The sequence below is a fragment of the Chelonia mydas genome, chromosome 18 (genome assembly GCF_015237465.2).
Source record: "Chelonia mydas isolate rCheMyd1 chromosome 18, rCheMyd1.pri.v2, whole genome shotgun sequence".
NCBI classification, from domain to species: domain Eukaryota; kingdom Metazoa; phylum Chordata; order Testudines; family Cheloniidae; genus Chelonia; species Chelonia mydas.
Window position 1 is genome coordinate 16644371 of NC_051258.2, and position 25424 is coordinate 16669794.

The following is a 25424-nucleotide window of genomic DNA, read 5'->3' on the forward strand; positions in this document are numbered from 1 at the left end:
GACTAACTGGCCATATGGACCCTGCTGATGCGTGTTAACAGTTTGGGCTTGTCTACATGGGAACATCCAGGAAGATTAATCTGAATTAACTAAAGATGTGAATTTGAAGTGAATTACTTAAACCACATTAAATCCCAATATGAATGCTGTTATTGAGAATTAAGGTGGCCTTAATAATTCAATTTAGTTTAATTCACTTTGGAAATGAATTCAAATAAACCGAATTAAGGCCACTTTAATTCTGAATGAAGCTGTTCACACAGGTGTTAATGAGATTTAACTAATCCAGTTCAAATGCACACCTTTAATTAGTTTGGATTAATTTTTCTGTATGCCCCCATGTAGACAAGCCCAAACTGTTAACACAAGTCAGCAGGGTCCACATGGACACTTAGTCCACAGCAGGCTAGCGTGGGATGGATTCACACCACAGCTTGCCAGGAACTAAACATTCACATGGACAAGCCCTTAGACCATTAATGATGAAGTGACCCAGGATTCATCCTGATGTGATACCTACTGGCCCAAAACTCTAATGCCAGCATCATCCCCAATGTATGTTGGTGTGCAGCTGTGAAAATACTGAAAGGATCTCTCTCTCTCTCTCAAACACACACAGGAACATACTGTACCTACCTTCTCTTTGTTGAGTGCCTCTTGAGCTTCTAATTTATACACCAAAAAATCTAGAAAGGAAAAAAGAAGAGAGTGTTTAATTGGATGGAATTTACAAGGATCTGTTTTATAATTTTCAGAAGGAGAAAAACTCCTAACCAGGCAAAAGGCTGATCCAGCCAGATGGAATGCAGAAGCTTTTAAGAGACTTAAAGAACACTGAGGTCCTGTCCGCTCTGTGCGATCAAAGACAGTGTAGTACTTTCCATTAAACCTGTCCGCCCTGCTGTCCTGGCCAAAATTTCCCTTCTTCCCACTACACTATAGTGTTCTAGATCGCTGCCACTCTGCACCCCAGGAATGGCTGCATTTCAGCGGGTGCAAAGATTGCGCAATTCTTTGGGGTCCTTTGAGACGAAAGATGCTAGCGAGAAATACATTTTAAAGCTACACGGTGGCATTTCTCCCAGAACGGCGGTGGGCTTGAAGGAAAACATCAGTGGCAAGCTGCAGCATACACAGGTGGAGGAGGCAGTGCATTTTACAGCAAACCGATTTATCTGCACACAAATTTCCCCAAGGGCTGGCTGGTGAGCGCTAGCCACAGTGAGCCAAAGCCGGCTCCAGGAGTCCAAAGAGAACCTTGGGCCACCTCATCCTCTCTCAGTCATGATTTACATAGGAAGGCTGGACTGTCAATTCCTTAGGGCAGGAAAAGTCATTGCACTGCATATACAGCACCTGATCGGGGTCCCTAGGCTCTACCATAAAACAGATCATAATAAAATGATTCAAACAGACTCCACTTAACCCACTGCAAGAGGCAAAACGTGAAGATAACAGTGTCTATGATTAAGGAAAACACAAGTATAGCTGCATTAGATCCAGAAAGCCCTTTGAAAAGATGGCCTGTCCTTTCCTGAGGCTTCATTGCTTATGCCAAGCGAGGGACCCAATTGCTATCTCTGGACTCCTCAAACTCCCATGACTGCTCACCTCCCTTCAGGGCCCGCTCCATCACTGCACCTCAATGGGGCCATACAGCACCAAGCTGCTATTCCGGGCTTGTGTCCCCTTGCTGCTTCGAGCAACGTCCATCAATCCTGATCTGCAGCATCCCCCATTAGTCCAGTCTGGGGACAACACATAACGCACCTCATTGTTGTCCTGCTCTGCAGCATCCCCCGATATCCCAGTGCTTGGGCCTCTAATTAAGCTGCCTGGTTGATGCTTCGATGTAAAGAAGTGTCCAGCAAAGCCAGATGCACACATTTCCACGTGCAACCCAGCTCCAGTAGACAGGCATAAATAGCACTGCGTTCAGTTCTGTCTGCACCAGCCAACGGCTCCTGCAAGCCTCATGAAGGTGTATCATTTATTTGCTACACTACGTCCTCTGCTTAGGATGGGAGGTTAGGTGAATTCCCCACCCCACCTCGGTACTAACTAGATCCAATCACAGTATTGTAGATCTGTCATTGGAATTGGGAAAGGGATTCAATTATTCGGTGTCTTCCTGCGTGCTCCTCCCTCTGAATCAAACACACAAATAAGAAGGGCCTTTCCATGAAGAACGTGGCATTGGTGCTCTCATGCATCTCCCAAATTCCCATCACCAGGGTTCCCCTGCATTCTCCAAAGGACTGTCACTGTGGGAAGAGACGCAGCTCCCATAGACAGCCAGGATCTGACAGTGCCAGCCCTCGTTGCTGACGGTACCACGTCACGGGAGCAGGAGTTAACACAGAATAGTTAAACCCCATAACACATTGGTCGGCTTGCAGAGACCAGCACAGGGCCGGGAGCACCCATGCTTTGTCCAATCAGTTCTAAAGCCAGAGATTCCCTCCCTTGCCCAGCTTAGTCATCAGGGCCACAGTGAGATCAGAAGTGAGCTCCTAGGAAGCAACAGACAAAGGGGTGATACCTTTGGGAGCACCAGTGTGCCTCAGATTTCTCCTCGCCACTGCAAGAGCAGCCCCTCCAAGAATCCTTCTCTGTGCTCTCACTCCCAAGAAGGCTGTGTAAATCACTACTGCCAGGAGGCAGAGTGGCCTAGGGGATAAGGCACTGAACTGGGAATCAGGAGACGTGGGTTCTATTTCCTGTGAATGACCTGCTGCGACTAGTTATTTCCTGACGTGGTGCCTCAGTTTCCCTTCACCAGCCTTTATCTATTTAGATTGTAAGTTTGTCGCGTAGAGTGCAAAGGGGTCCAAATCTTGGTCAGCCAAGAGGCTACGGTATTTGGTTAGGCTAGGTAATGGCTCTATGAAACTTACGCCCCCAACTTCCTTAGAAGCTTCAGAGAAACAGAACTGACCCTAACTGCTGTGTCACTGGGAGACAAGCACATACCACTCTGCACGGATGCGCTGGGGGTGAAGCTTTTCATTTTACCCCCCAAAATGCCGAGCAAACTGTAGCCCAATATCGTACAGACTTGCCACCCTCCATTTAAAAGGCACAGCAGCACATCAGCTCAGTGCACAAGCTCTTTGGGGCAGGGACCGTCTGTTGGATCTATGTCTGTACAGCACCTGGCACGATGGGGTCCTGGTGCAAGAACGGGACTCCCAGGTGCTACCACAACACAAAGAATGGTAATCAAACCCCCTGGGAAGGGATGGGTACAGGGAGTTAATGCATTGGCCTCGCAGATCCTGGTAGAGTAACCGTGCCAACGTCCTTGTGCCCCAGTCACCAAACCACTATATGGTTTGCTATATAAGGCTTCTGAAGAGAGGGCTACCCTCTTGCAGAGTAATTGCAGAACATACAGCTGGTCAGGACACTGGGGCGTGTGTGGTGAAAGCTAACTGAAGACAGCGCTACTCGTCCTTCACTTCACGAGCATCCAATGCTATGTTTGCTTGAAATAAATGGTCTATTGGATCCAGTCATGGAGAAAAGCTCCTCAGCGTTCTTAGAGCCAAAATGCACGCAGCCCGGAGCCATTCAGAGTCATGCACACTCTGCAGAATCCCTTTGGCAGTCGCCTCATTTCCTAGAGCAACGCTGACAAACTATGAAAGAAATCTAAATATTAGAAGACAGACATTCAACATTTGAGTCAACTATTTATCCACAGACTCATGACAAACTTGGCTGATACATGTCAACGTTTCCAGAAATGCAGGGAGCTTAGGAATGAGACCAAAAGGGATAGACGTATTTCTCCACATAGCAGCTTTGAAGATACAAACCAAGCTGTTAAATTGCCAGCAACATTCAGGCCTAAAGTGATCTGCCATCCAGCATTCAGAGCTACGAGATACAGGCTCTAGCCCCTTCCTGTCTTATTTCCTATTCAATTTCGCAGTCTTAAAAATAGACATGTTCATCTCTGGATTTCAAGCTAATGGGAGGTTTTACAATCTGTAGCCAATGTCAATAACGAAGAGCTGGCAATAATGCTATTATTAATTATTATTATTAAGAAGCACCAGGCAGCTGCACATCTTCAGAGCACCTTGCAAACACTGAACCTGTAATGGCTGTATTGATTTTTGTGAAACTGACCAAGCTAGTTCACCTTGATGTAAAGTTTACGTATTTAAAAAGAAGAGGCACGGTCCAGTGCTGGGTTTAGTTAACAGGTTTGTGGAACTCAGACGTTACGTCAAGGTGTCAATGCAAGAGCCTAGACAGATAGATTGCTTAGACAGGGACTAAATACAGGAGTAGGAGCCATTAATTCCAGAGTTCCAATCCCTGATCTCACACCACCTCCTCCCTTTGTGGCCTCAGGTGAGTCACTAACCATTCTGCCTCAGTTTCCCCATGTGTCAAGCAGGGATAATTCCCACCTACCGCCTCATGAGGATGTTGGGAGGATTCATTAACCTTTGAACAGTGCTATGAAGGTGGAGATCACTCTAGGTGCGGTGCGTTATTCCCTAGCGAGACTATTTCAGTTGCTGCCGACCTCTGCTATGCCTGTGCAAGAGACTCACCTTCTTTAGTCTTCTTGTGTTCCCCTCGCTCTTTCTGCAGGGATCGTTCAAGCCGGGATCTGTGCTCATACACAACTAGGGACGCGAAGAGAAAGGGAAAGCATGACATAAACCAGCCAAACAATTATGCATTCCCCTGCATTTGCTCCCCACAGCCATGGAGTACAAGTGTGTGTAGGGGGTACATCCTGAGCGTCCCCTGCAGTGGGACAGAGCATCATGCAGAGAGGGGGAGTGGACTTGAGCCAACAGGTCTTTCCTCCTTCTAACTCCCCCTTCCTATTTCATGACTGGGAGACAACAGGCCCTGACTTTCTGGACAATTAGCCCACGGTGGCTCGGGTGTAGCAACAAGGCCCCATGTCAAGTGCAACAACCGCCCTGCAATGCACAGCCAGCCTTGGCTCCCGTGTAAATTACACTTCAGAACAAAGAAGAAGGGCCAAATGGAGCAAAAACCGGGCTCAATGCTCCATTTAGGGCTGGGACTGCATCACGGTGGAGTCACTAACCCACTGGGGGGCCAAAGCTGGTTATGCGTCAGCAGCTCTGTGGGGTTAAACAGCCCATGGCGAACCAGCTCGGTACAGATTGCTGAGCCACATCTCTGGCGAAGGGCAGTTCTTATTGATGGGGCTGCTCAGCACGGCTGCACTCCCGCAGGCAGGGAAGGAGAAAGGATTTATGGAGCCTCTGCTCACAGAGGCAGGTGCAGGCACTTTTTCAAGAAGGCACAGAACTGGAAAGATGTTCCTGGGGCACAAGAACGGCCTCTGATTGAGTCTTTGTCCCCTGGTTACTTCTATTGTTCTTCATGGGAAGGAAGGGACGGAGCAAAAATTCATCCTGAAGCCTGAAAGAGACAATCCCTACAATACAGATTCTCTCCCACACTCCCAAAAGGCCCCAAGATCAGCACTATCCAAGGGCCTGGGAGACTTCTGTGCAGAGGGAATTGATGTTGCACTAACAACAATGTCCTAGGGGGCTACGGAAGGTTATTACACTTTGCCCACTTTGGGTAGCCCTGCGAGCCCAGGATTTCAGATCACCTTATGGAGGTGGCTAAGTATTGCCATCCCCGTTTTACAGAGGGGAAGGCGGAGGCACAAAGAGCGGAAGCAACTGGCGCGAGGCCACAGGGCAAGTCAGTGGGCGAATCAGGGAAGAGAACGACGCTGGTTTCCTTCTCTAACCACCTGGGCGGGCTACGCTTCCATATTTGGGACAGTGAGAGACTCAAACCTGCCCAACCCTCCACTCAAATGCTCACAGCCATTGCCTTAAAAATAAGGGCTTAGCAAGGACAAGTTCATGAGACTTACCCGAACCGCTGAGAAAGCCTTTAAAACACTGAACCCCTGGATGTCAGTGCAGGACATGGGCCATTGTGGAAGATAAAGCTTAAGGGGAAGGCTACAGACAGACAAGTGTAACAATCGCCCTGCGATGCACAGCCAACCTTGGCTCCCGTGTAAATTACACTCAGGAGCCATTCTGACATGCTGTAGAAACAAGGGAGGCTGGCTGCAGAGTATTGTACATCTCCGGAGATAATTCTGCCAGGAGGACCTGCGTGCTGGGGAAATGCCAGGAAGACAGAAAATCCTTCCCAAGAGGACTGAGCTTAGAAGCAGTTCGCACAGGGGGGTTCACAGTCTCCCTTGAGAAAAGCCCAGAGCGAGTGGCAAACCAGACAGACAGCCCGACTAGTCCCTATTTCACCAGGGCTGAGGTTTTGGCATTAGTCTCATTTCACTTCACAATGCAAGTGAGACCTTTGAAATTTGCCGTTAAAACAGAAGAGAGAGAGAGAACCCGACCCAGTACACAGTGGCCAATACCCTGGTGGTTATAGCACTCACCTGGGATGTGGGAGATCCAGGTCCTGCTCTGAATCAGGGAAAGCAGAGACTTGAGCCGAACCACTAGGCTCCTGGCTATTCCGTGTGTCTCTCCCCTCCCCCAAAATTCCACCCTGGACTTGAGAAAGTTTCATCGAAATTGATACATTTCCACGGAATGTTTCTGTTGTGACGAATTGGCATTTTCCAACACAAATGTTTCATCAAAAGGTTCCTGACCAGCTCTACCGAAAATGACCTCTTCTCCTGGGAGCATCATATCCCCCGCTGTGGGCCCCTACAGGAGGTATGGGCTACTGCAGGGGTGGGCAAACTTTTTGGCCTGAAGGCCACACTGGGGAATAGAAATTGCATGGCGGGCCTGAATGCTCACAAAATTGGGGTTGGGGAGGGGGTGCGGGCTCTGGGGTGAGGCTGGGGATGAGAGGTTTGGAGTGCAGGAGGGTGCTCCATGCTGGGATTGAGGGGTTTGGAGAGCAGGAGGGGGATCAGGGCTGGGGCAGGGGGTTGGGGCATGGGGAGAGGCTCAGGGGTGCAGGCTCCAAGTGGCACTTACCTCAAGCGTCTCCCGGAAGCAGTGGCATGTCCCTTCTCCGGCTCCTATGCGTGGAGCGGCCCCCGATCCTTAGAGCGGGGCCATGCGGCTGCTTCCGGGAGCCACATGGTGCGACCCCCGACCCAGCACCTCATCTGGAGCACCGGAGTGGGGCAAGCCCCAGACCTCGCTCCCCAGCGGGAGCTCACAGACTGGCTTAAAACAGCTCAGGCCATAGTTTGCCCACCCCTGGGCTACTGGCTAGGCAACGCTTTCCCTTTCTCAAAGCTCTTCTCCTATAGGCTGAGAGCACCGAGCCTCTCCCACGGCTGATCCCATGCTGCTGCTCCTTTGCTGCGTGGAGAATTGGGAACTTGGAAATGGCTCTCGCACTGGGGAGGCCAGAGTGGAACAAACCCAATGCTACTTTGAGAAGCACATCTAGATTCTGAGGAGCCAGATCCCTAGCCAGTGTAGATCAATGTTGCTCCACTGAAGTCAACAGAGCTACACTGATTTACGCCAGCTGAGGATTTGGCCCTAAAAAAAAAAAAAATCAAGCTGGTATGGCTTTGATTCAAATGCACCAGAAACAACCGTTATACACACCCCATTGCTCACCCCTTCCAGTGACAAGAATCAGGAGTCTCCCTCTAATATTGAGAAGCTCGCAGCGGTTTTTTATTGGATTTAAAAAGGGATTCCTTATCCTTTAAAGCAGGATTATATTTAAAGGAGCTATACAATCCTTCTATTCTTCTGATGGGACCCGTAACCAAGTCCCACTTTGTAATAAGTTACCAAGGCCACTCTTCAGTTCACAGAATGCTTCAGTTCACACCTTACACACACACACACACACACCTTCTGCCCCCGTCAACCTGAACCATCCCAAGGAGCTTTTCAAGCTAGACAGGGATCATGCCACCCAGCACTGAAACGCAGCCAGCAATTCAGCAAACCAGGTAACCCCCCCCAGACACACAGAGCGTGGCAATCCGAACGGGCGTCAAGTGGAACAATATGTGCGTCAAGCATGGTTAGGGTCAGAAAAGGGGGACCATACAAAGTAATAGCATTCACTGATTTGATTTACTCAAGTCAATTTCACTCACTCACTGCTACTGCAAACCAATTTGAGTTGTTTTTCTGGAAGAGTCAAAGGGAAGGAGTACGGAGGACAAAACAGTCAGAGCCAGGACTCCGGGGTACTAACCCCAGCTCTGTCACAGTCCTGCTGTCTGAGCCACGCCAGTCTCTTAACCCAGCTCCGCCTCACTTTGCCGTAAAGCGCTTCCCTGCCTCCCAGACCCAGTGCCTGCAGAAGTCTCTCTTTATACCTGGCTGATGCTGTGCAGACACATTTATAGGGTCTCTTGTTCAGCGGATAAGAGGCAAAACACGGTGGACGAATTTTAACATACCAGAGAACAAGCACTAGGGTGCCGTGTCACAACATGGAGGACCCATTCTCCCAGAGTTCACTACTTCATTGGTGCAACTCATCCTCACTTAGACCTGGCTCTAAGACACTTTAGAAGCAACAGCAGCAGATTTGGGTGGCGCATATGTATGTATTTTAAATCCACACAGAACGCAAATGTTGTTCTTAGTGCTAGAGACACTTTGGGTCGGACAGGATTGTCCACGTATTTGAGGAAAAAAGAAAAAAATTTTAAAAAAAATATCAGACAGTGATTTTTAAAAGGAGGTTCCACGGATCACCAGCTAGCATGTGAGCCCAGGGCTCACCATAGGGCTGGTGCATGCAGTTACCTGAGAAGCTCAACTGTATTTCTCTGCAAGAAGCTTCCAGCAAAAAACCACAAGGCTGCTGTTTATGAATCCCACCCCCTGTATCGCTGAATGGGAAGGGACCACATTCCAGCCCATTGTTTACCAGCCCACAAGGGGATATAAAAGATGATGGAACTTTTTAAAAACCACCACAGCTTGACAGGTTCTTTTAAGCTGCTCCAGTCCTGGGAGTAAACATCCCCTGAATTTAGGCTCTGTTCCAGCATGTTGTGCTGGCTCCAAGACCCAGCCATTCCGAGCTGCTCCACCCTAACCTAGCAACTTGAATTGTCTTTATCTTCCAAGACCTTGCAGGTTGTGTGCGCCAGATAAAGGGACGGCTGAATTACCCCCTTGCTTGGGGCCATTAGCCTTTTTTATTTTTATTTTTTAGAAGACCAGTGAGCAAAATATCCAGTAGGTTTTTGCACTTAGGCTAGTGAACTTTCCATGGCAGTCTTACCAGACGATCAGGCATTTTGGGGCTATTCCATTTATAAAATATACTGGACCATGTAAGGTTGCATTAACAGTGCTCTTTTGTGATCACAAACCCATACCTAAAGTTTACCGGTGTTGAAGGCATTCATATACCTCCAGCCAGTGCGGCCTGGCAGGCCATCAAATACGGGGCCTTTGTAAAATCATGTCATTGTCACAACCATCTTGCCGCTGCTTCACTCTTTGCACATTTCTGGTCTGATCGAATATTTCATCTTCATTGGACGAAGTGAGCTGTAGCTCACAAAAGCTTATGCTCAAATAAATTGGTTAGTCTGTAAGGTGCCACAAGGACTCCTTTTCTTGTTGCGAATACAGACTAACACGGCTGCTACTCTGAAACCTGAATCTTAACACTTGTTCTGCGGTAGCATGTGGAGGTTCCACCTGCTATCAGGGCCACTTGCAGTTTCTACTGGATACAGACATCTTCACTTCCTGTCCTAGACTGTTGCGTAGTGCTGCCATGCACCGTTTGAACAATTGCTCTGTTCTACCCCAGAGACGAATGTGTGTCTAAGAATCACTTAGCTCACTAAGGGGCACATCCTTGGCTGGTATAACTTTTAATAACCCTACTGATTTAGCTATGACATTTACACCAACTCAGTGTCTATCTCCATCTGTTTAAACTTGTGAAGGATCCTTCAGAATGATAGCCAATCAATGAATTATGGAAAACGCTTCGAGAATTCAAGAAAGAAAGATAATCTTCCTATAGAATTTGCAGACGGATTTATCAAATTCTGAAGCAGGAGGAGAATTTTCCATTTAATTCTGTTAGATGGTTTAAGAAGTTCTCTACAATGGATATTAACTCCATAGCAGAGGCATTTGAGGATGTGGAGAAGATTTCTCCGCACTGAGCCCTTTCAGTTCTAGGACACGCTTGAGGGTGACCCACTGGCCAAGCGAGGTTTCAAAGTCAGAGATTTGCCTCCGGGGAACCAATGAGCTGGCACCAGTAATAAAACAAGAGCCAGAGTGTACCAGAGGGAGCAGCCCGCTGTACAAGCAAGGCCCCACCCTGCCAATGAGTTTGCAGAAAGGCTGCTGGCAACTCTGTCCCTGGGTACCCTGGAGAGGATTCCCGCTTTCAGGGATGGTGAAATGTGCGCTATGGTATTAGAGGAATAGTTGCTCTGTTTGACAGACACTCCAGTACAGCCATGGCTTTCTGAAGGATGCCATGTATGGAGTATATACATCACATGCTATTTGTCAGCCAGTCAATGGTACAGAGTCCCCGAGACCCTGAAGCACCCTTTGTGCACATGGACTGTGGTGACAAAGAGCCCTTCACAATCATAATCACAGTCACTGTTGCGTCCCTTCTAAGCAAAATATCCCTACACTTTAGGGTTGCCACCTGTCCAGTTTTTAGCTTCTGTGTCTGGGTGCCATTTTGGGTTGCCAGGTGCTCGGTTTTCGAAAAGAGGACCTGGCAACCCTAAATAGCACCCAAACCAAAAGTCCAGTTACCGTGGGGCGGTGCTGGGTCATTAACCCATGGCAGCCCCTGCTCAGCCGGGGCCACCTCCTACGTGAAGGCAGGCTCCTTGAGACGACCCAGCGAGTGATGGGGGTAGAGCCTTCTGGGAAGAGGCGGGGCAGGGTGGGGCCTCAGGGGTTCGGTTACCAGCAATTAGAAAGGTGTCCCTAGCCTCTGTTTGCCAGAAGCTGGGAATGGGCGACAGGGGATGGATCACTTGATAATTGCCCTGTTCTGTTCATTCCCTCTGGGGCACCTGGCATTGGCCACTGTTGGAAGACAGGATACTGGGCTAGATGGACCTTTGGTCTGACCCAGTGCGGCCATTCTTATGTGCCAACCCTACTGCACTCTGACCTCACATAATTTGAGTCAGAACATGGCAGGTGATGGAGGTTATCCACAGAGGGTCATGTAATTCTGCCACTAGTGAAAAAGCAAAACAATCCCCTTCCCTCCAATAAATTGGCCATAGGGGTATCTACTATGATTCCTCATAGAATATAGCTCTGAAGACATCACTGGACAGCATTTCAACAGAGGAATCCGTTCCTCGAAGGGAGTGAAGGTCTCACTTCAAAGCAGGTGAAGCAAAGAGGTTGAATTAACATGCAGCTCCAGTTATCCTAAATCCAACAGGTATCATCCCCAAAAGGAGAAGCAGTGGGATAAGAAGAGAGCTGGGCCTTTTGCAAGGGCCTTTTGGTTGAGGAGCTGGCTCAAAAGCCGAAAGGGAGGTTTTGTAATACGGACGTGAAATCCCATATAGCAGGTTTTGCAAGTGTTCTGGGGTCCTTCAAACAGGTGTTTGGAGACCCCAAATGTTCATAAACAAAAACAAATGACTGCAGTTGTGTCTGTAACGAGTGGGCAAATGGTTTCTATTTCTTCCCATCCTCATCTCCATCCTATTGTCTCCCCATCATGGAAAGAAACATGGGACTAGATGACTCACTAGTGGGACAGAACTCTCCCCCAAGTCACAGCATCCAGTCTGGGCCAGGTGAACAGCGATCAAATTAAAGGGAGCAGGTTTTGCGCACAAATAGCCTGGAGTTGCCAGTTCTGGAGGGGGTCAGCCACACGTTATATCCTGGGGCAAACGCTGAGGAAGTTTGTTAACGTACAGTCACTCCGTACAGCTGGGCTGCAGTAACATGCCGAAGGGCTAAGAGATTTCTTTGTAAAGTGATGGCGGAAAAGGGAACTGGATGAGACTTGGGAGCAGGAGCAGCTCAACTGAGATGCAGAAAGGATCAATCGGCTCCCTCCCACTGCCACTCACCCCTCACTGCCCCGGGAAACAGACAGCACAGCACCCGGTAGCTTGTGACCATCCGAGCCCAAGCCACGGCTCCTCGAAGGAAAAGCCGCCCGAACAGAGCAGCAGTCGCAGTATTCAGGTGGTCCAAGTCATCAGTTTAACCTAGTAAAAGAGACTTCGATCTCTACCTGCATTTAGCTGGAAAGAGTTTCAGCTCCTAAGAACATCTGTCTAGCGAGTGATTTCATGTCGGCAACGAAGTCTTTAAAGGCTCTGTCGATCCTCCCCCAACCTGCCTTATATCGATGAATAAGATCAAATGCTCCTGACAATTAGGTTTGATGGAACATTAAAGGGCAGCATGGGAAACCAAAAGCGCAGTCTTAAAAACTCCGTTAGCAATAACGGCAAATTCATAACAGCCAAAGGCAAATCCTAGGTGGGTGTCTCAGAAGCACTCAGCACCGGCCCAATTCTGCTGCCGCTGGAGTGAACGGGACTTTTGCATGGCAACGGGAGCAAAGGTAGGCCAATGCTGAACATTTCTGAGAACCCTCAAGGAATGGCCAAGGGAGAGAGACTGGAGGGGAATCGAGGGTGTGACAATAGACCACTGGCCAGAGACATGCTCGGAACTAGAGCTAGTGGGAAAAGTATCGCCAGAACCTGATTTCGACAGAAAAGGCTGCTTTCATCACAGTCTGCTCTAAACCATTTTAAAATAGTGTTGATTTGGACAAAAATTCCTGCGGGGGAAAAACACTCCTAGAAAGGAAGGTACGGCATGACAAAAGAGGGTGAGAGAGCCAAGTGTGCCCAGAAGCAGAAGGAACCGGGTGGCGGGAAGTATTTCCTGTCCAGAAGACAAGTCATGCTGCTCAGTCAATCTTCTATGGGCCCACTGTATCCCAAGTGGGATTGCCCTAAAAATGAGGCTCAAGAGTGTGGACTTGAGCCTTGCATTGCACAAGCTTCCACTGACCGACAGCAGCACCGACTGCTGCTCCAATCCTTGGTCCCCTCCCACTGAAGAGGACCTGTCATTCCAGGCCACACCATCAGCGTTTTGGGCACGACCAGGGAAACCAGGTTTATTTGAACTTTTGGCCCAAGATAGGATCTGAACTGAGGATTCCAGTGGAAACAGGCCAGCGCACAGACACCGCATTTGACTGGATATCCAGGGCTTACTTCAGGGCTATGAGAATTTGCAACCCTACCAGATCTCTAAGGCTAAGCAAGGCCAGGCCAATAATTGGATTGGGAGGACGCTAAGGAAATCCTGGGTGCAGCACAAAGTGGGTGTCGGTGAATTGACAGGACGAACTCTGCGTGGGCACCAAACCGACATGGCGTTGGGGGAGCACTGCACATCTAGAGGTGCCAACCAGGTGTGATCAGTAAAGACTTTTCACAACAGGTGGGGGCTAGCTTTTGCGGTCTGAGTGATTCCAATTTGACCTTCTACCTTAAAAAAAAAAAAAAAAGCAAGCAGCCACCCTCTGTACTTTTAATTGAGACTATTCCCAATTGATTATGCAGCTATTGCATTCAACACCATAGGCGGCTGCATTTAAGTGGCAGGGGAAAAGATCCCTAGATGCATTATTATTTCTACAGAGACCCCAGTTTGTAAAATGCTTTGGAACATTCAAGGTGCGACGAGTTGCTATGTATGCACAATAAGCAAATCACTGTTGCATTAAAAGTGCCCAGATTTTGGGTACAAACTAGTTCTCTTTCCAGGTTCTTATACCTTGCCCTGTGCTGTAGCATCAGCAAACAAGCTGCTTGGGCTGGAGGTTTGCAAAGGGGATGCTCCTCAGTGGTTTGAGCATTGGCCTGCTAAACCCAGGGTTGCGAGTTCAATCCTTGAGGGGGCCATTTAGGGATCTGGGGCAAAAACTGGGGACTGGTCCTGCTTTGAGCAGGGAGTTGGACTAGATGACCTCCTGAGGTCCCTTCCAACTCTGATATTCTATGATTCTATCATGACGGAGACCTGCTTTGGTGCCTGAGCTAGGAAGCCTGGGAGTTTGTTTTTCTTTGGCCAGCCAAATCACATGCTTCCTCTCTGTAGCAAGTCTGAAACAGCTCCCACCTGAGTCCACTGCAAGACTCAAGCTGCCCAGTGCCTCCCAGGTCAGCTGCTCTGAAACTGTGTCAGCCGCACGCAGGAGACAGCCAGAAGAATGCTTCCTCCCACCCACCCCCTCCCCGACCCACTAATTGGTCCTAAAGCAGACACAACCCACTGAGGATAAATGGGCCAGCCAGCTTGCTCTCCCATTACATGCACAAAAGAACATCTATGCTGTGCACTGCGGTAACCCGGAGGGAAAGCGAAGGATTGTTTTGTGTATCAGCCACATGACAGATAAAGTGCCAAAGAAACCTCCTGATGGATGATGATTTTAATCCAGTTTGAAATCTGAAAGCTCCCCAAGAGCTCTCCCTGGTTTGCTGATACCTCCTGCTTCCAGAAAGGAGACTTATCCAGGCTGGGGCATGGTGCTGGGCTGTGACTGGGTGGCAGAGGGGATAAAACAGCTGCTTCCAAAGAAAATCCTTTCACAGCTGGGCCCTTTTGCACACACACGACCATCCCTCACTGAAACCTTGCAACACATTACACGGGCCGCAGCCAAAATCCCCAGATGTCTATAATCAATCTTGAAAGGCTGTCACATCATCATCTGCTTGATCACTCGGCAGCAGGCAAAAACAATTACTGCTCTCCCCCGCCTCCTCCAAAAGCCTCCCATACACACAGCATGCTCGGTGCCAGGATCCCATGGATGCAGGACGCGTGGCAGCAGGGACTCCGAATCAGAGGAAATGCTAGGAATGCTTTGACGGTGTCTAAAATATTATCGTGCAGCCACCCAATTGCGCTAAGCTTCAAACTAGGGTTACGTACACGTCTGTGTATGCTATTTTATACACCCACAGGGGAGTGTACATACGCACACACACACACGGCTCTATTATACGGACATGAGCTTAACCTACAATTTGGAAGTCCTGAAATCAAGACTAGAAGCCTTTCTAAAAGACGTGCTCAAGCACAACCAGGAGTTAGGGGCTCGATGCAGAAGTCACTGAGTGAAATTCGCTGATCTTCATTAGACCAGACGTCAGACCAGATGATCACATGGTCCCTTCTATTAACTTGGCCCTTTTGTAGCACCTACAGTGTAATGCATACAGACTCGCAACATCCTCAAGGGGGAGGTAAGTCACGTCTCAGTTCTGTCTACACGACAACAGCACGGCTACAGCGCTGCAGCTGGGCCCCCATAACCCCTGTAGTGACAGAAGGGGGTTTTTAAATCGAGGTAGGTAATCCTGCTCTCCGAGAGGCAGCACCTAGGTCAACTGAAGAATCCCTCCATTCCCCTAGCCAGATCTACATGGGGGTGGGGGGCCTAGGTCAACCTAACTACAGTGCTCAGGACAACATTTTTCATGGCTCTGAGCAACGTAGCTGTTGAGTTTTGGGTGTAGACCAGGCCTACGTCTTATTTTTCAAATGTGGAAAGTGAGGCACGGAGCAGGGACATGACCTGCCAGAGATCGTAGAGTGAGTCAGTGACAAAGTCCAGTCTAGAACACAGATCTCCTGATGCCCAGACATGCATTTTAACCACTGGCCCTCACCTCCTCTCTATCTAAGCCAACAGAGCCAAGTGCAGCTTGGGTTAAAAATAATTACTAGTTTCCCTGCTGAAAACACCTACTTGAGCCCTGAGCCAACCGGAGGGCAGGCCCCCCGGAGAGCAGACAACGGAGCAAGAGAGCACAGCCCCCAAGAGTGCTGGGCACACACATCCAACGGAGTGCGGGGGACCCTGCCAGGCTGCTTCTCTCGTGCTCTGCATTTCTGCAACACTGCAGAATCCCACAAGCGCCTGGTGAAGGCAGGCGAGTGACATAAGAACGGCCATGCTGGGTCAGAGCAATGGTCCATCTAGCCCGGCGTCCTGTCTTCCCACGGTGGCCAGAGCCAGATGTTTCAAAGGGAATGAACAGAACAGGGCAATTAAGTGATCCATCGCCTGTCATGCAGTCCCAGCTTCTGGCAGCCAGAAGCTTAGGGACCCCCAGAGCATAGGGTCGCGTCCCTGATCATCTTGGCTAATATCCAATGATGGACCTTTCCTCCACGAACTTCTCTCGTTCTTTTTTGAGCCCAGTTATACTTTTGACCTCCACAACATCCCCTGGCAACCAGTTCTGATTTGAAAGGTCCAAAGAGGGAAGCCCAAAGAGGTAACGGGACCGGTCCCATGTCAGGCAGAGAGAACTCGGGTATAAAACCCAACCCCCGAAAGAGGAAGGGCCACGGTGGAAAGCAAAGGCTTCTGCCTGGACAGTAAGGAGAGCACACACCGCAGCCATGCAAGTTTCTCTGGGCAGCATAGAGTTCCCACAGAATCCTCCTTGCTCGGGGAATTTCTGGGAGGATCAACAAGGGGAGCAACTGACCAGCAAGGACCTTCCAATCCCTTGAAGGAGCGTAGCTGATTGGGAGAAGGGGATTGAAATAGCTGGGGAGGCCAAGGCTGCTAAACCCCAACCCTTGGCAAGAGTTTTGACGTCCCTGTAACTATTCCAGGCCCTGCAGTTTATTCAGCAGCTTTGCTGCGCCTCCATTCCCAAAGCTGCACAGCGCCTGCACTGTTCGTTCTTGGCAGAGCCCTCAGCGCGGTGGCCCACGACAACGCGCCTGAGTCACCGAGTGGTTCAGTAATGAGTCCCCCCGTCCCCATTCAATTCTACCACACAAAAATCTTGCAGTAAATCAGAGCCGGACTCACCCTGCCAGCAAGGTCTTGTCTGCTAAAGTGGTTGAGTGAAGCATGAAAGAGAGGGCGCAAGGGAGAAGGCCCAGAAGCGACAGAGCAAAGGGAGGGTCGGTTACTACTCACATCATAAAGAAGTCGTTTGACCGGTGGGTCGGATGCTGGGTGAGGGCTCAGACCTGGGTTCAATTCCCCGCTCTGCCACAGGCTCCTTATGTGACCTTGGCCACATCACTTAATCTCTCTGTACCTCAATTCCCCTGCTATGTAATAGGGATAATAATTCTCTCTTTGGCCATCTGGTCTATTTAGACTATAAGCTCTTTAGGGCAGGGACTGTCTCTTATTCTGTGCATTACAATACCCAGCACAGTAGGGACCTGGTCTCGGCTGGTGCATCAAGACTCTACTAAAAATAAAGGCATTGTCCATTCTGCCAGGACGCTGTCAGGTCCATTGTGGCCTAGAATTTAAGCCAACCCTGAGAACAAGGGAAATGCTTGGTTCTTTTTTAAATCGTTCCCCTGCAGGTTTTACAACCCGTGAACTAGGCTTCCAAGGGAGGCTGTGGAATCCCCATCATTGGAGATTTTTAAGAACAGGTTGGACAAACCCCTGTCAGGGATGGTCTAGGTTTATTTGGTCCTGCCTCAGTGCAGGGGAGCTGGAGTTGATGACTTCTCAAGGTCCCTTCCAGCCTGACATTACTATGATTCTTTATCTGGTGGGTGTTTTTAAAGCCCCAGCTCCTGGAGTCAGATGATTAGGTGAGAATCTCAGCTCATTTTTAAAGTTTCTAGCTCTCATGGTTACAGGGAAAAACTTGAAAGCATGACCAGAGTGCAACCTCAAGGTTCAGAAACCCAAAGACAAAGAAAAACAGCGTAAAACTTGTCATGATTGTCAAGCCAATCCTGTAGTTTTTTGGGCCCGGCTCATGATGTTTGAACACTTGGGATTGTCAGTACTGGGATCAGGAAGGGTTAAAGTTCTCAGTCACAGCTGCTTGATTGTCAGTTTGGTTCCTGGAAAACTGTACATTTGAAGGGGAAGGGGGAGAAGAGAGAGTGATCCTTTCAGTTTTCAACAGGCTCTTCGTAACTCAGGCCAGGAACTGCTGTTTAACTTTCCATCCTGAGGACCTGAAATCATCCTTCAACGCAGGCCCCCCTCTGTTGGAGTGGCTCAGCCAGCCGGAACACGAGCACAGCACTCGCAAGTCTTCAATGACAACTATATTTTTAGAAGCACTTATCCAGCCATTTGCTCAGCGAGAGGTCACCCTGCGGGTTTTCCCTGCCCTGCTCGCTCCAAGCCAAAGTCAGCACACAGACACATATGAAGGAGCCTCAGTCAATGACACTCTGTCATCTGAAGGTTAGCCACCTTCCAGAGGCCCTCTCTGCACTAGCCTTCTTTGTGAGTTTCTCATCTGCCACAAGGAGCGCCCAGTCTAAATTAAGCCGGGACACAGCCAGGGATGGTAACAACTCTTTGGTGGGGTGGCAGATTGGACATGGTGTTCCAGCAGTAAGAAGGTGTGGCTGCTTTGGCTCGCAACGAAGATGCCTGGAAGACTGGCAAGCAATGGCACTGTTGGTTTTTAGGATCCCTTTGATTCACACTTTCACACTGAAGTTCACTACATTTGCATGAGCAGCCATGCGCGAGGAGGAAATTTCCCCTCTGGGTACTTTGCATGAGGGTATTTCAGTCAACGGCGTTAGTTTCCAAGAACGCTGATAGTTTCAAGACATAAGCAAGGGATCATCAAGATGCATTAACCCGAGAGGTCAATATTGGACACAGTCATTACAAACTCCTGCCACATGGGCTTGTTTATATGTAGGGCTTCTGTTTTTTGGGGGTTATTCATTTCATCTTTGGGAGATTATTTTTTAGCAATTCTTGAGTTTTATGTAGATGTCCAGAATCGGGGGTTTTCGAGGCTCTCTCTTTGTATAGTCATGTAATATTATATACATTGCCCATTACAGTAGTATATCCTGTAATGAGTAATCTCTCGTAATGATCCCTAGTGCGCTTTAACATACTACTCTTTCAAACAGCACTACATTAAAGCGCACTAGAGTACCTCTAGTGCACACCAGCAAGGTCTACATGGACCAATTAATGCACATGTTTGTGCGCTTTAAAAGTCACACCCCCAAAATCCATATTACTGCTCCATGTAGACAACCCCTTAGATACAAGTAACTATTTCTACTGTTTATTGGATAAACACATTTTTAAATCAAGAGTGTTTTATTAGTGTTTAATTGGTTAAAACCTAGAATCAGAAGCCCTCTTTATGTGTCACTTCAAAACCACCTCCTAACAGTGGGAACAGCTGCCAAGCCCAGACAAGACCAAAGGCCCCCGACTCTGGTTAAATAACACGGTGCTGTTAGGAACTGCAGCAGAAAGAAGTGCATGGCGCACCATGCAAGGGAAGTTTCATGTCAAAAGAGATACTTGCATGTGTTCTGCAATACACAAGTGTTCATTCAGCCACGTCCTTTGTGCAGCATAGGTCTGCTCTGACAGCCCCATAAAGGTATGAGGTGCTACTATCTCCATGATGCAAATGGGGAAACAGAGGCATGGAGCAGCTCTATGTAGTGACAAACTTGAACCGAAACCCAGATCCGAAAATCCTAATCCGCACTTCACAAATTAGGGCCATCTCTAGGCAATGACAAACTCCAGATTACACAGGAACTCTGTGGCAGAGCCAAACACAACCCCCTATCTCCTGACTCCCGGGGCCAGGTACATTAAAAGCGAGGTAAGCCTTCCCTGCAGCCAATGAGAAGGACAAAACGTTGCCTTCCTTACCACCTTTCACACAAAGCTATCAGAACCTTGTAAACTTGGATTAAGTTTTGCACAAACCGGGAAGTAAGTCCTGTACTGAAGGATCACTTCACCCATCTCTGAGGTGGAATACAGCAGCTGTTTAACAGAGCAGAGCAGTTTTACATAGCAGCCTAGGGCAGGAAGTGAAGAACTCTGTAGCCAGTTGAAATTACAGCAGGGTATTTAAGGAGGTCGGAGTGTAATTAACAGAGCTGGAGTTTAGCCAGAATTGCAGGGCTAAAGCAGAGTCACATGCTGCCAAGCAAACTAAAATACAAAGCCCTGAACTTCTGAAAAGAATGGACTTGAACAAAAATTAAATGAGAGCTAATTTTCCTAATCATTTCCTGCCATTACACACATTCCCCTGAGCAGGAGGATTTGCTTAGAAATACTAACATACGTGAACTGTGTTGATGGGGACAGGTCTGAGCTCCCTCACACCTTCCTGACTCTGCTGTTAACCTTGGTGTATCTTTTCCTATGACAAGTTGTTTCATGTCCTCAGCTACCTGGTGACACAAATCGCTTTGTCCTTACTAAAAATCTACGATTTCAGACTTCAAACGTTATGGGATGGCCTGGTTAAGGCCATATCCTACTGACCTCTACTGGAAGGAATCAGGAATTCAGCTGTGTGTCCTATGCCCTACAGCATGAACAGCTAATGGAGATTCTATGTTCAAGTTTGGGATAAGAAGCCAGTGGCTTTGGAGCCGAAGCACCAGGGCTCTCGCACGGCTTTGGCTGAGAAGTTCCAAGGGCAGCCTAGCGAATTTCCAAGACAGCCCTGGATTTGTTACAATAATCCGGCGTGGCTCTTGCTTTGTTAGGACGAGTGAGTGAGTTTGCAGCCATTGCGAGGGCAGGATTCTGAACAGATATCTCAGAACTGCAAACCTCAGGCAGCGTCACAGCACACAAAGTCCCACACCAAGGTCAGTGTAGTACTTTGCCCTGTGCTCCTTTCCCTCCCTCCCCCCACGCTAAGCACCCAGGTCGCTTCTCTCTCTGCCGCGCTCTCCTCTACAGAGCTCCATTGAGTCCCCCTGCCAGATTGCTTCAGTCACGTCACAACCTACTGCCCGCGACACTGGCGCCATCTCTGGCGTAGCAAACCCCCACCTCTCAACACACCAAGCGGCAGCTGCTTTCAAGAAATCACACATAGAAGGGAGGCGTGGGGGGGCGGGGGCAGCAGATTACAACCCAGAACGAGAGCCAGCATTACCATGCAGCTCCTTCTAATCACGGGTGGTGGCAAAGGCAACAAAGCACATGACGGATGCCCAGTGGCGGGGGTAGGAGTATTAAAGTCGTATTGTCACCCGTGTATGATGGTGGCTCTTTAAGAGATGGAGAATTCTTCCGGCCCAGAAGTCTGTTTAATGGGTGAGTGTTTGTGCCAGGCCACGGGGCAGAGGTCAGGGAGAACCGGATGGGGCGGTAAGTACATCCTTTCCATCCCCCCGTTCCAATGCGCTGATAGCACCATTTGCTAATAAAATAATTGAAATAAGATCACACCAGTCTCAGTCTCCACAGTCAATACGGTCATTGGCAAAGAGCATCTAAAACCTTCCAACACACACACACAACCCTCTTCCCTGACCCTGTGAGGGAAGAGTAGAGGCAAAAGGGAGGCATTTTTAAAGCCACTTGCCACAAAATTTCAGGGCTCTGCATTAGTCTGGGGCGGGGGAAATCTGGAGCCTCAGCGGGAATGAGATCTTAGGCAGGGCACACCAGGCTGCAACCTGACAGAGTGCGCCCACACACTTAGGAAGCCCACCTCGCTTCCTTTCACATTTCTGATACAAGCAGCAAGAGTTCAGAGCCCGCCCATTTTATTCCAAAGCGATTTCAGCAGCTGCTTGGCTCCTGTTTGACAGCAGAGCAAGGGAAGATACATTTGCCTGGGCCAACAAGAGGACATAACCTGGGCCACCTGCCACTGGCTCCAGGGCAGCCCCGCAAGGAGAACAGGCTCACTTCCTCCCCTCCCTTTCCTTTCCCCTGGCAATAATTTGTGGCCTGTCGCTCCACTTGAAAACTTTATTTACAGGAGAGCCAGAAGCGTTGGCCACTTGCTATGCTGGCTGTGAAGGGAACAGGAAGTACCTGAGAGATGGGAAGAACTATGTAGAGTGCTGGGTGAACATTACCTGCTTCAGCCTCCTGAGAAACACTGTCTCCGTTTTACACAGAGAGACGAGGGAAACTGAGGCACAGAGTGGGTAAAGCGACATGCTCGAAGTCTTAGAGCAAGACAGCTGCAGAGCTGGGTACAGCCCCCAGGAGCCCTGCACCCACTCCCCGGCTTTAAGCACCAGACCAGTGCTGCTGGTGGAGGTATGGGAAGACAGCATGAGATATACAGCAAGATGTGCAACTACCAATGTACCTGAAGGTACCTATGAACAGTGCTGACAGCTTTGCAGATGCCAGCCTGTTCTGCCTCTCTTGCCAACAAAATTTGAATCAAACTTTCATCTTTCTTAAAATAACTGGACACAACGTTCCCAAAATATGAAGGGTTTCCATGGCAATGCCTGTATTTGCTAGCGGTAAGGCTGAAAGCGACCAGGCGACTTGCTACCCGTTCACGCATCCAAACAAAAACTTTCTCTGAGTGGAATAACATTATGAACCTGACTTCCATAACTTCCTCTGTACTGCTCCCAGAACCAGGTCCCAGAGATCGGTGATCTCAACTTATTCTTTTAACATCCACCCCACCCCGATGGTGAGCGTCAGCAGAAATAGTGTGGACTGAATATCTACACCGCTGATCCTTCTATCTGGACCCAGCAGTCTCTGATCAGAGATCCGTGTGGGAGGCCTCTGGTGGGGCGGTGCCAGAGGCACCACCTGTAGCTGCTGCCTTAATGCCACAAGTGATTAGCAGGAAAAACGGAAGCGAACCGTAAGTACTGAACACATACACAGCACGCCACAGATTTACACTTTGCTACACCCCTGTGAGGCAGGTGAAAAGTCACTCTACCCATTTTACAGATGGGAACACAGAGTCCACATTGCAAGAAGAGCACGTGCTGAATTGAATGCAAAGTTCTGCACAGCACATGCACACTGGCACCTGCGGGCATGCAATGCAGCACGCACACACTTTGGAAGATTTGACCCAGAAAAGAAAATGCCTTGAGAAGGATTATGCTGAAGCAATGGCAGGGATAGAACCAGTAGACCTTCTTAGCAATGCAGGCTACCGTCCATAAGATATAATTTTATATCTGATGGAGGTCATAATTGTTCTGAGCCTGAGGAACAATCTTGTCTTTACATGCCAGAAACTAGTCTATTATTTATGACTAGAAATATGTTTAAGTGATTCTCTTGTCCTTGAGATACCAGAATCAGAGTGGCGTGTAGCCATATGAAATGTGTTCTGTGGGCCTTCATTCCATAGCTGAGCCCACCCTACAGATGCAGAGCTCTTGGCTCCAGAGAATTGGACTCCAAGGAATAAATCCCTTTACTTAAATCTAACAAAGATACAGACAGGCTCAGGACCTTGGAATAATGCTGGTGTTAATACTGGGAGCTCTAGTTTTAGCAAAGAGACAAGAAGTCTAGAATGCACAGTCCAGAAAAAGAAGAGAGTTCAGAACAAGAACATGTGTCTTCCATCCTGCCGTTCTGGGAAATCTCTCCAGGAGCTAAAATTAAATACTCCCAAGTTTGGAGATTTTGTCTGAAGGGAAGGGGGGGGGGGGGGCAATTTTTTAAAAAAAGTTTACTGCTATACTGCCAGTATAAGTGGGTGGTCCTTCTGGAAAAATTACAGAGAGAGATACAGCCCCACAAAAGCGATTTCCCTTCGGATTCCAGGAATGGGCCCTGCATAGTCAATTCCCCCTCAGCATGCCTCATTGCTGTGGCATTATATTGGCATCCATCAACAGCAAAACAGACAGGCAGGAGCACTACAAGAACTGCAGATCAGTTTTCTCACTGAATTGAGGGGGTTTCTCTGCTCAGAACAGCTGTACCGGATGTTATGATCACTTAAAAAAACCTTCCCTCCCACAATTTGGTATCCTGGCACCTAACTTCCCTCACCCAGAGGAGCTGGGTCTGATTCTGCCGAGCGAAATAAGGGTTAATTGATATAATTAAAAACTAAAGTCACATAAAAGCTTGTGCTAATGAGCCAAAGGAAACTACCAGGGCATAAACCCGGGAAGATCAGAAGTAAGTGAACTCAACAGTGAAACCCAGGCACAGGGGACCCCTGGCGCTATCCGCAGCCAGAGACGGAGATGCGTAGCAAGCCTATTGCCAGGCAGGGAGGTTAAAGGAGCCGCCTGGAGCAGAGCACTGGAAGCGGAGGAGAGGGGGCTCGAGAGGGGCGCGCACACAGGGGCTCACCCACCTTGGAGCTGGGCGGACAGGGCTTCCTGCTGCTGCCGGTATTTCAGCGCCAGGGCTTCGGCGCTCTTCGCCTTCTGCTGCAAGTGGCCGTACATGAAAACCCCGGAGCCCAAACACGCCACCGCCACCAGGCAGAAGCCGGTTTGCAGGAGCCCCTTTTGCCTCCTCGAGCACATGCCGGTGCCCATGGCGAGCCCGGAGCCGAGCGGCCCCGCCGCTGCGCCGCCTCCCTGCTTCCCCTAGAGCAGCCGCCGGGCGCCGCGGCGCATCCCCGAAGTTCTCCCCTTCCCCAGCCCCTGGCGGGGCGAGGCTGCTTCCCCCCGCCCCCAGCCCCGAGGGTCCGACGCCTCAGCGCCCGCAGGCGAGGGGGGCAGAGACGCCGCCGAAGTGCCCAGGGAGGCGCCCGCGCGAGCCGGGTCCCGGGGAAGGGGCCGGCGGCGGCGGCTGGGGGCGGCTGGAGCGAGGGGCGGGAGGCAGCCGCGGGGAAGGGGGCCGTGGGAAAGTTTTGCTTCCCATGTGCTGCAAAAAAAAAAAAATAAGAAGAATAATCCGAACTCGGCGCGATGGAGGCGTCTTGGCCCTGCCCCCCCTTTCCTGCGGGAGTCTCCCGACTTTCCGGCCCTTGCCTCCCCGCCCCCCGGCCTCAAACTTGCAACATTTTCAAAGAGGAAGCCACAGCCCCCGGCCCGGGGGCTCCGGGGGGGACTGACAGGAAAATTGACCAATGCACCCGAGCGGCTGCTGCAGAGAGTCCGCCCCCTTAGGAGGCGCTGGAGGACCTGTGGGGGGGGCGAGGGGGCGTGATTTGGGGAGGAGCTGAGCTGGGCCGGGGAAGCAAAGCGTGGGGCGGCGGGACCCAGGAAGGATCAAAGAGGAGGAGCCGAGCCGGGGGGAGGAGGAGGCTGCAGCAGCATAGGGGGCCTTGGGGCGGTTTTGGGGAGGAAGAGGTTGGATGGATGTAAGCGCGCAGGGGGAACTGCCGGGAAGGGGGGCAGGCAGGGCCGTAGCGTGGGGATGGGGCATTGCCGGGAAGGGGGGCAGGCAGGGTCGTAGCGTGGGGATGGGGTATTGGCGAGAAGGGGGCAGGCAGGGCCGTAGCGTGGGGATGGGGTATTGCCGGGACGGGGGGCAGGCAGGGCCGTAGCGTGGGGATGGGGTATTGGCGAGAAGGGGGAGCAGGCAGGGCTGTAGCGTGGGGATGGGGTATTGCCGGGAAGGGGGCAGGCAGGGCTGTAGCGTGGGGATGGGGTATTGCCGGGAAGGGGGGCAGGCAGGGCTGTAGCGTGGGGATGGGGCATTGCCGGGAAGGGGGGCAGGCAGGGCCATAGCGTGGGGATGGG

At 49.9% G+C, this 25424-nt stretch overlaps 1 protein-coding gene across 2 annotated transcripts in view; it reads right to left on the bottom strand.

Annotated features, from left to right (window-relative positions):
- LOC102930966 (Golgi integral membrane protein 4) overlaps window positions 1-24819 on the bottom strand; it is a 73845-nt gene extending 49026 nt beyond the window's left edge. Inside the window, exons 1-3 of one of the 2 annotated variants that reach the window (XM_037881005.2) lie at window positions 24086-24818; window positions 4572-4646; window positions 637-686 (exon numbers count right to left, since the gene is read on the bottom strand). In XM_037881005.2, coding sequence (XP_037736933.1) covers window positions 637-686; window positions 4572-4646; window positions 24086-24272 — 312 coding nt within the window. In that variant the 5' untranslated portion in view covers window positions 24273-24818. Of the gene's footprint in view, window positions 1-636; window positions 687-4571; window positions 4647-24085 lie in introns of both variants that reach the window. The other variant, XM_043531492.1, reaches the window with a different exon arrangement.
- Between the last annotated feature and the right edge of the window lie 605 nt (window positions 24820-25424).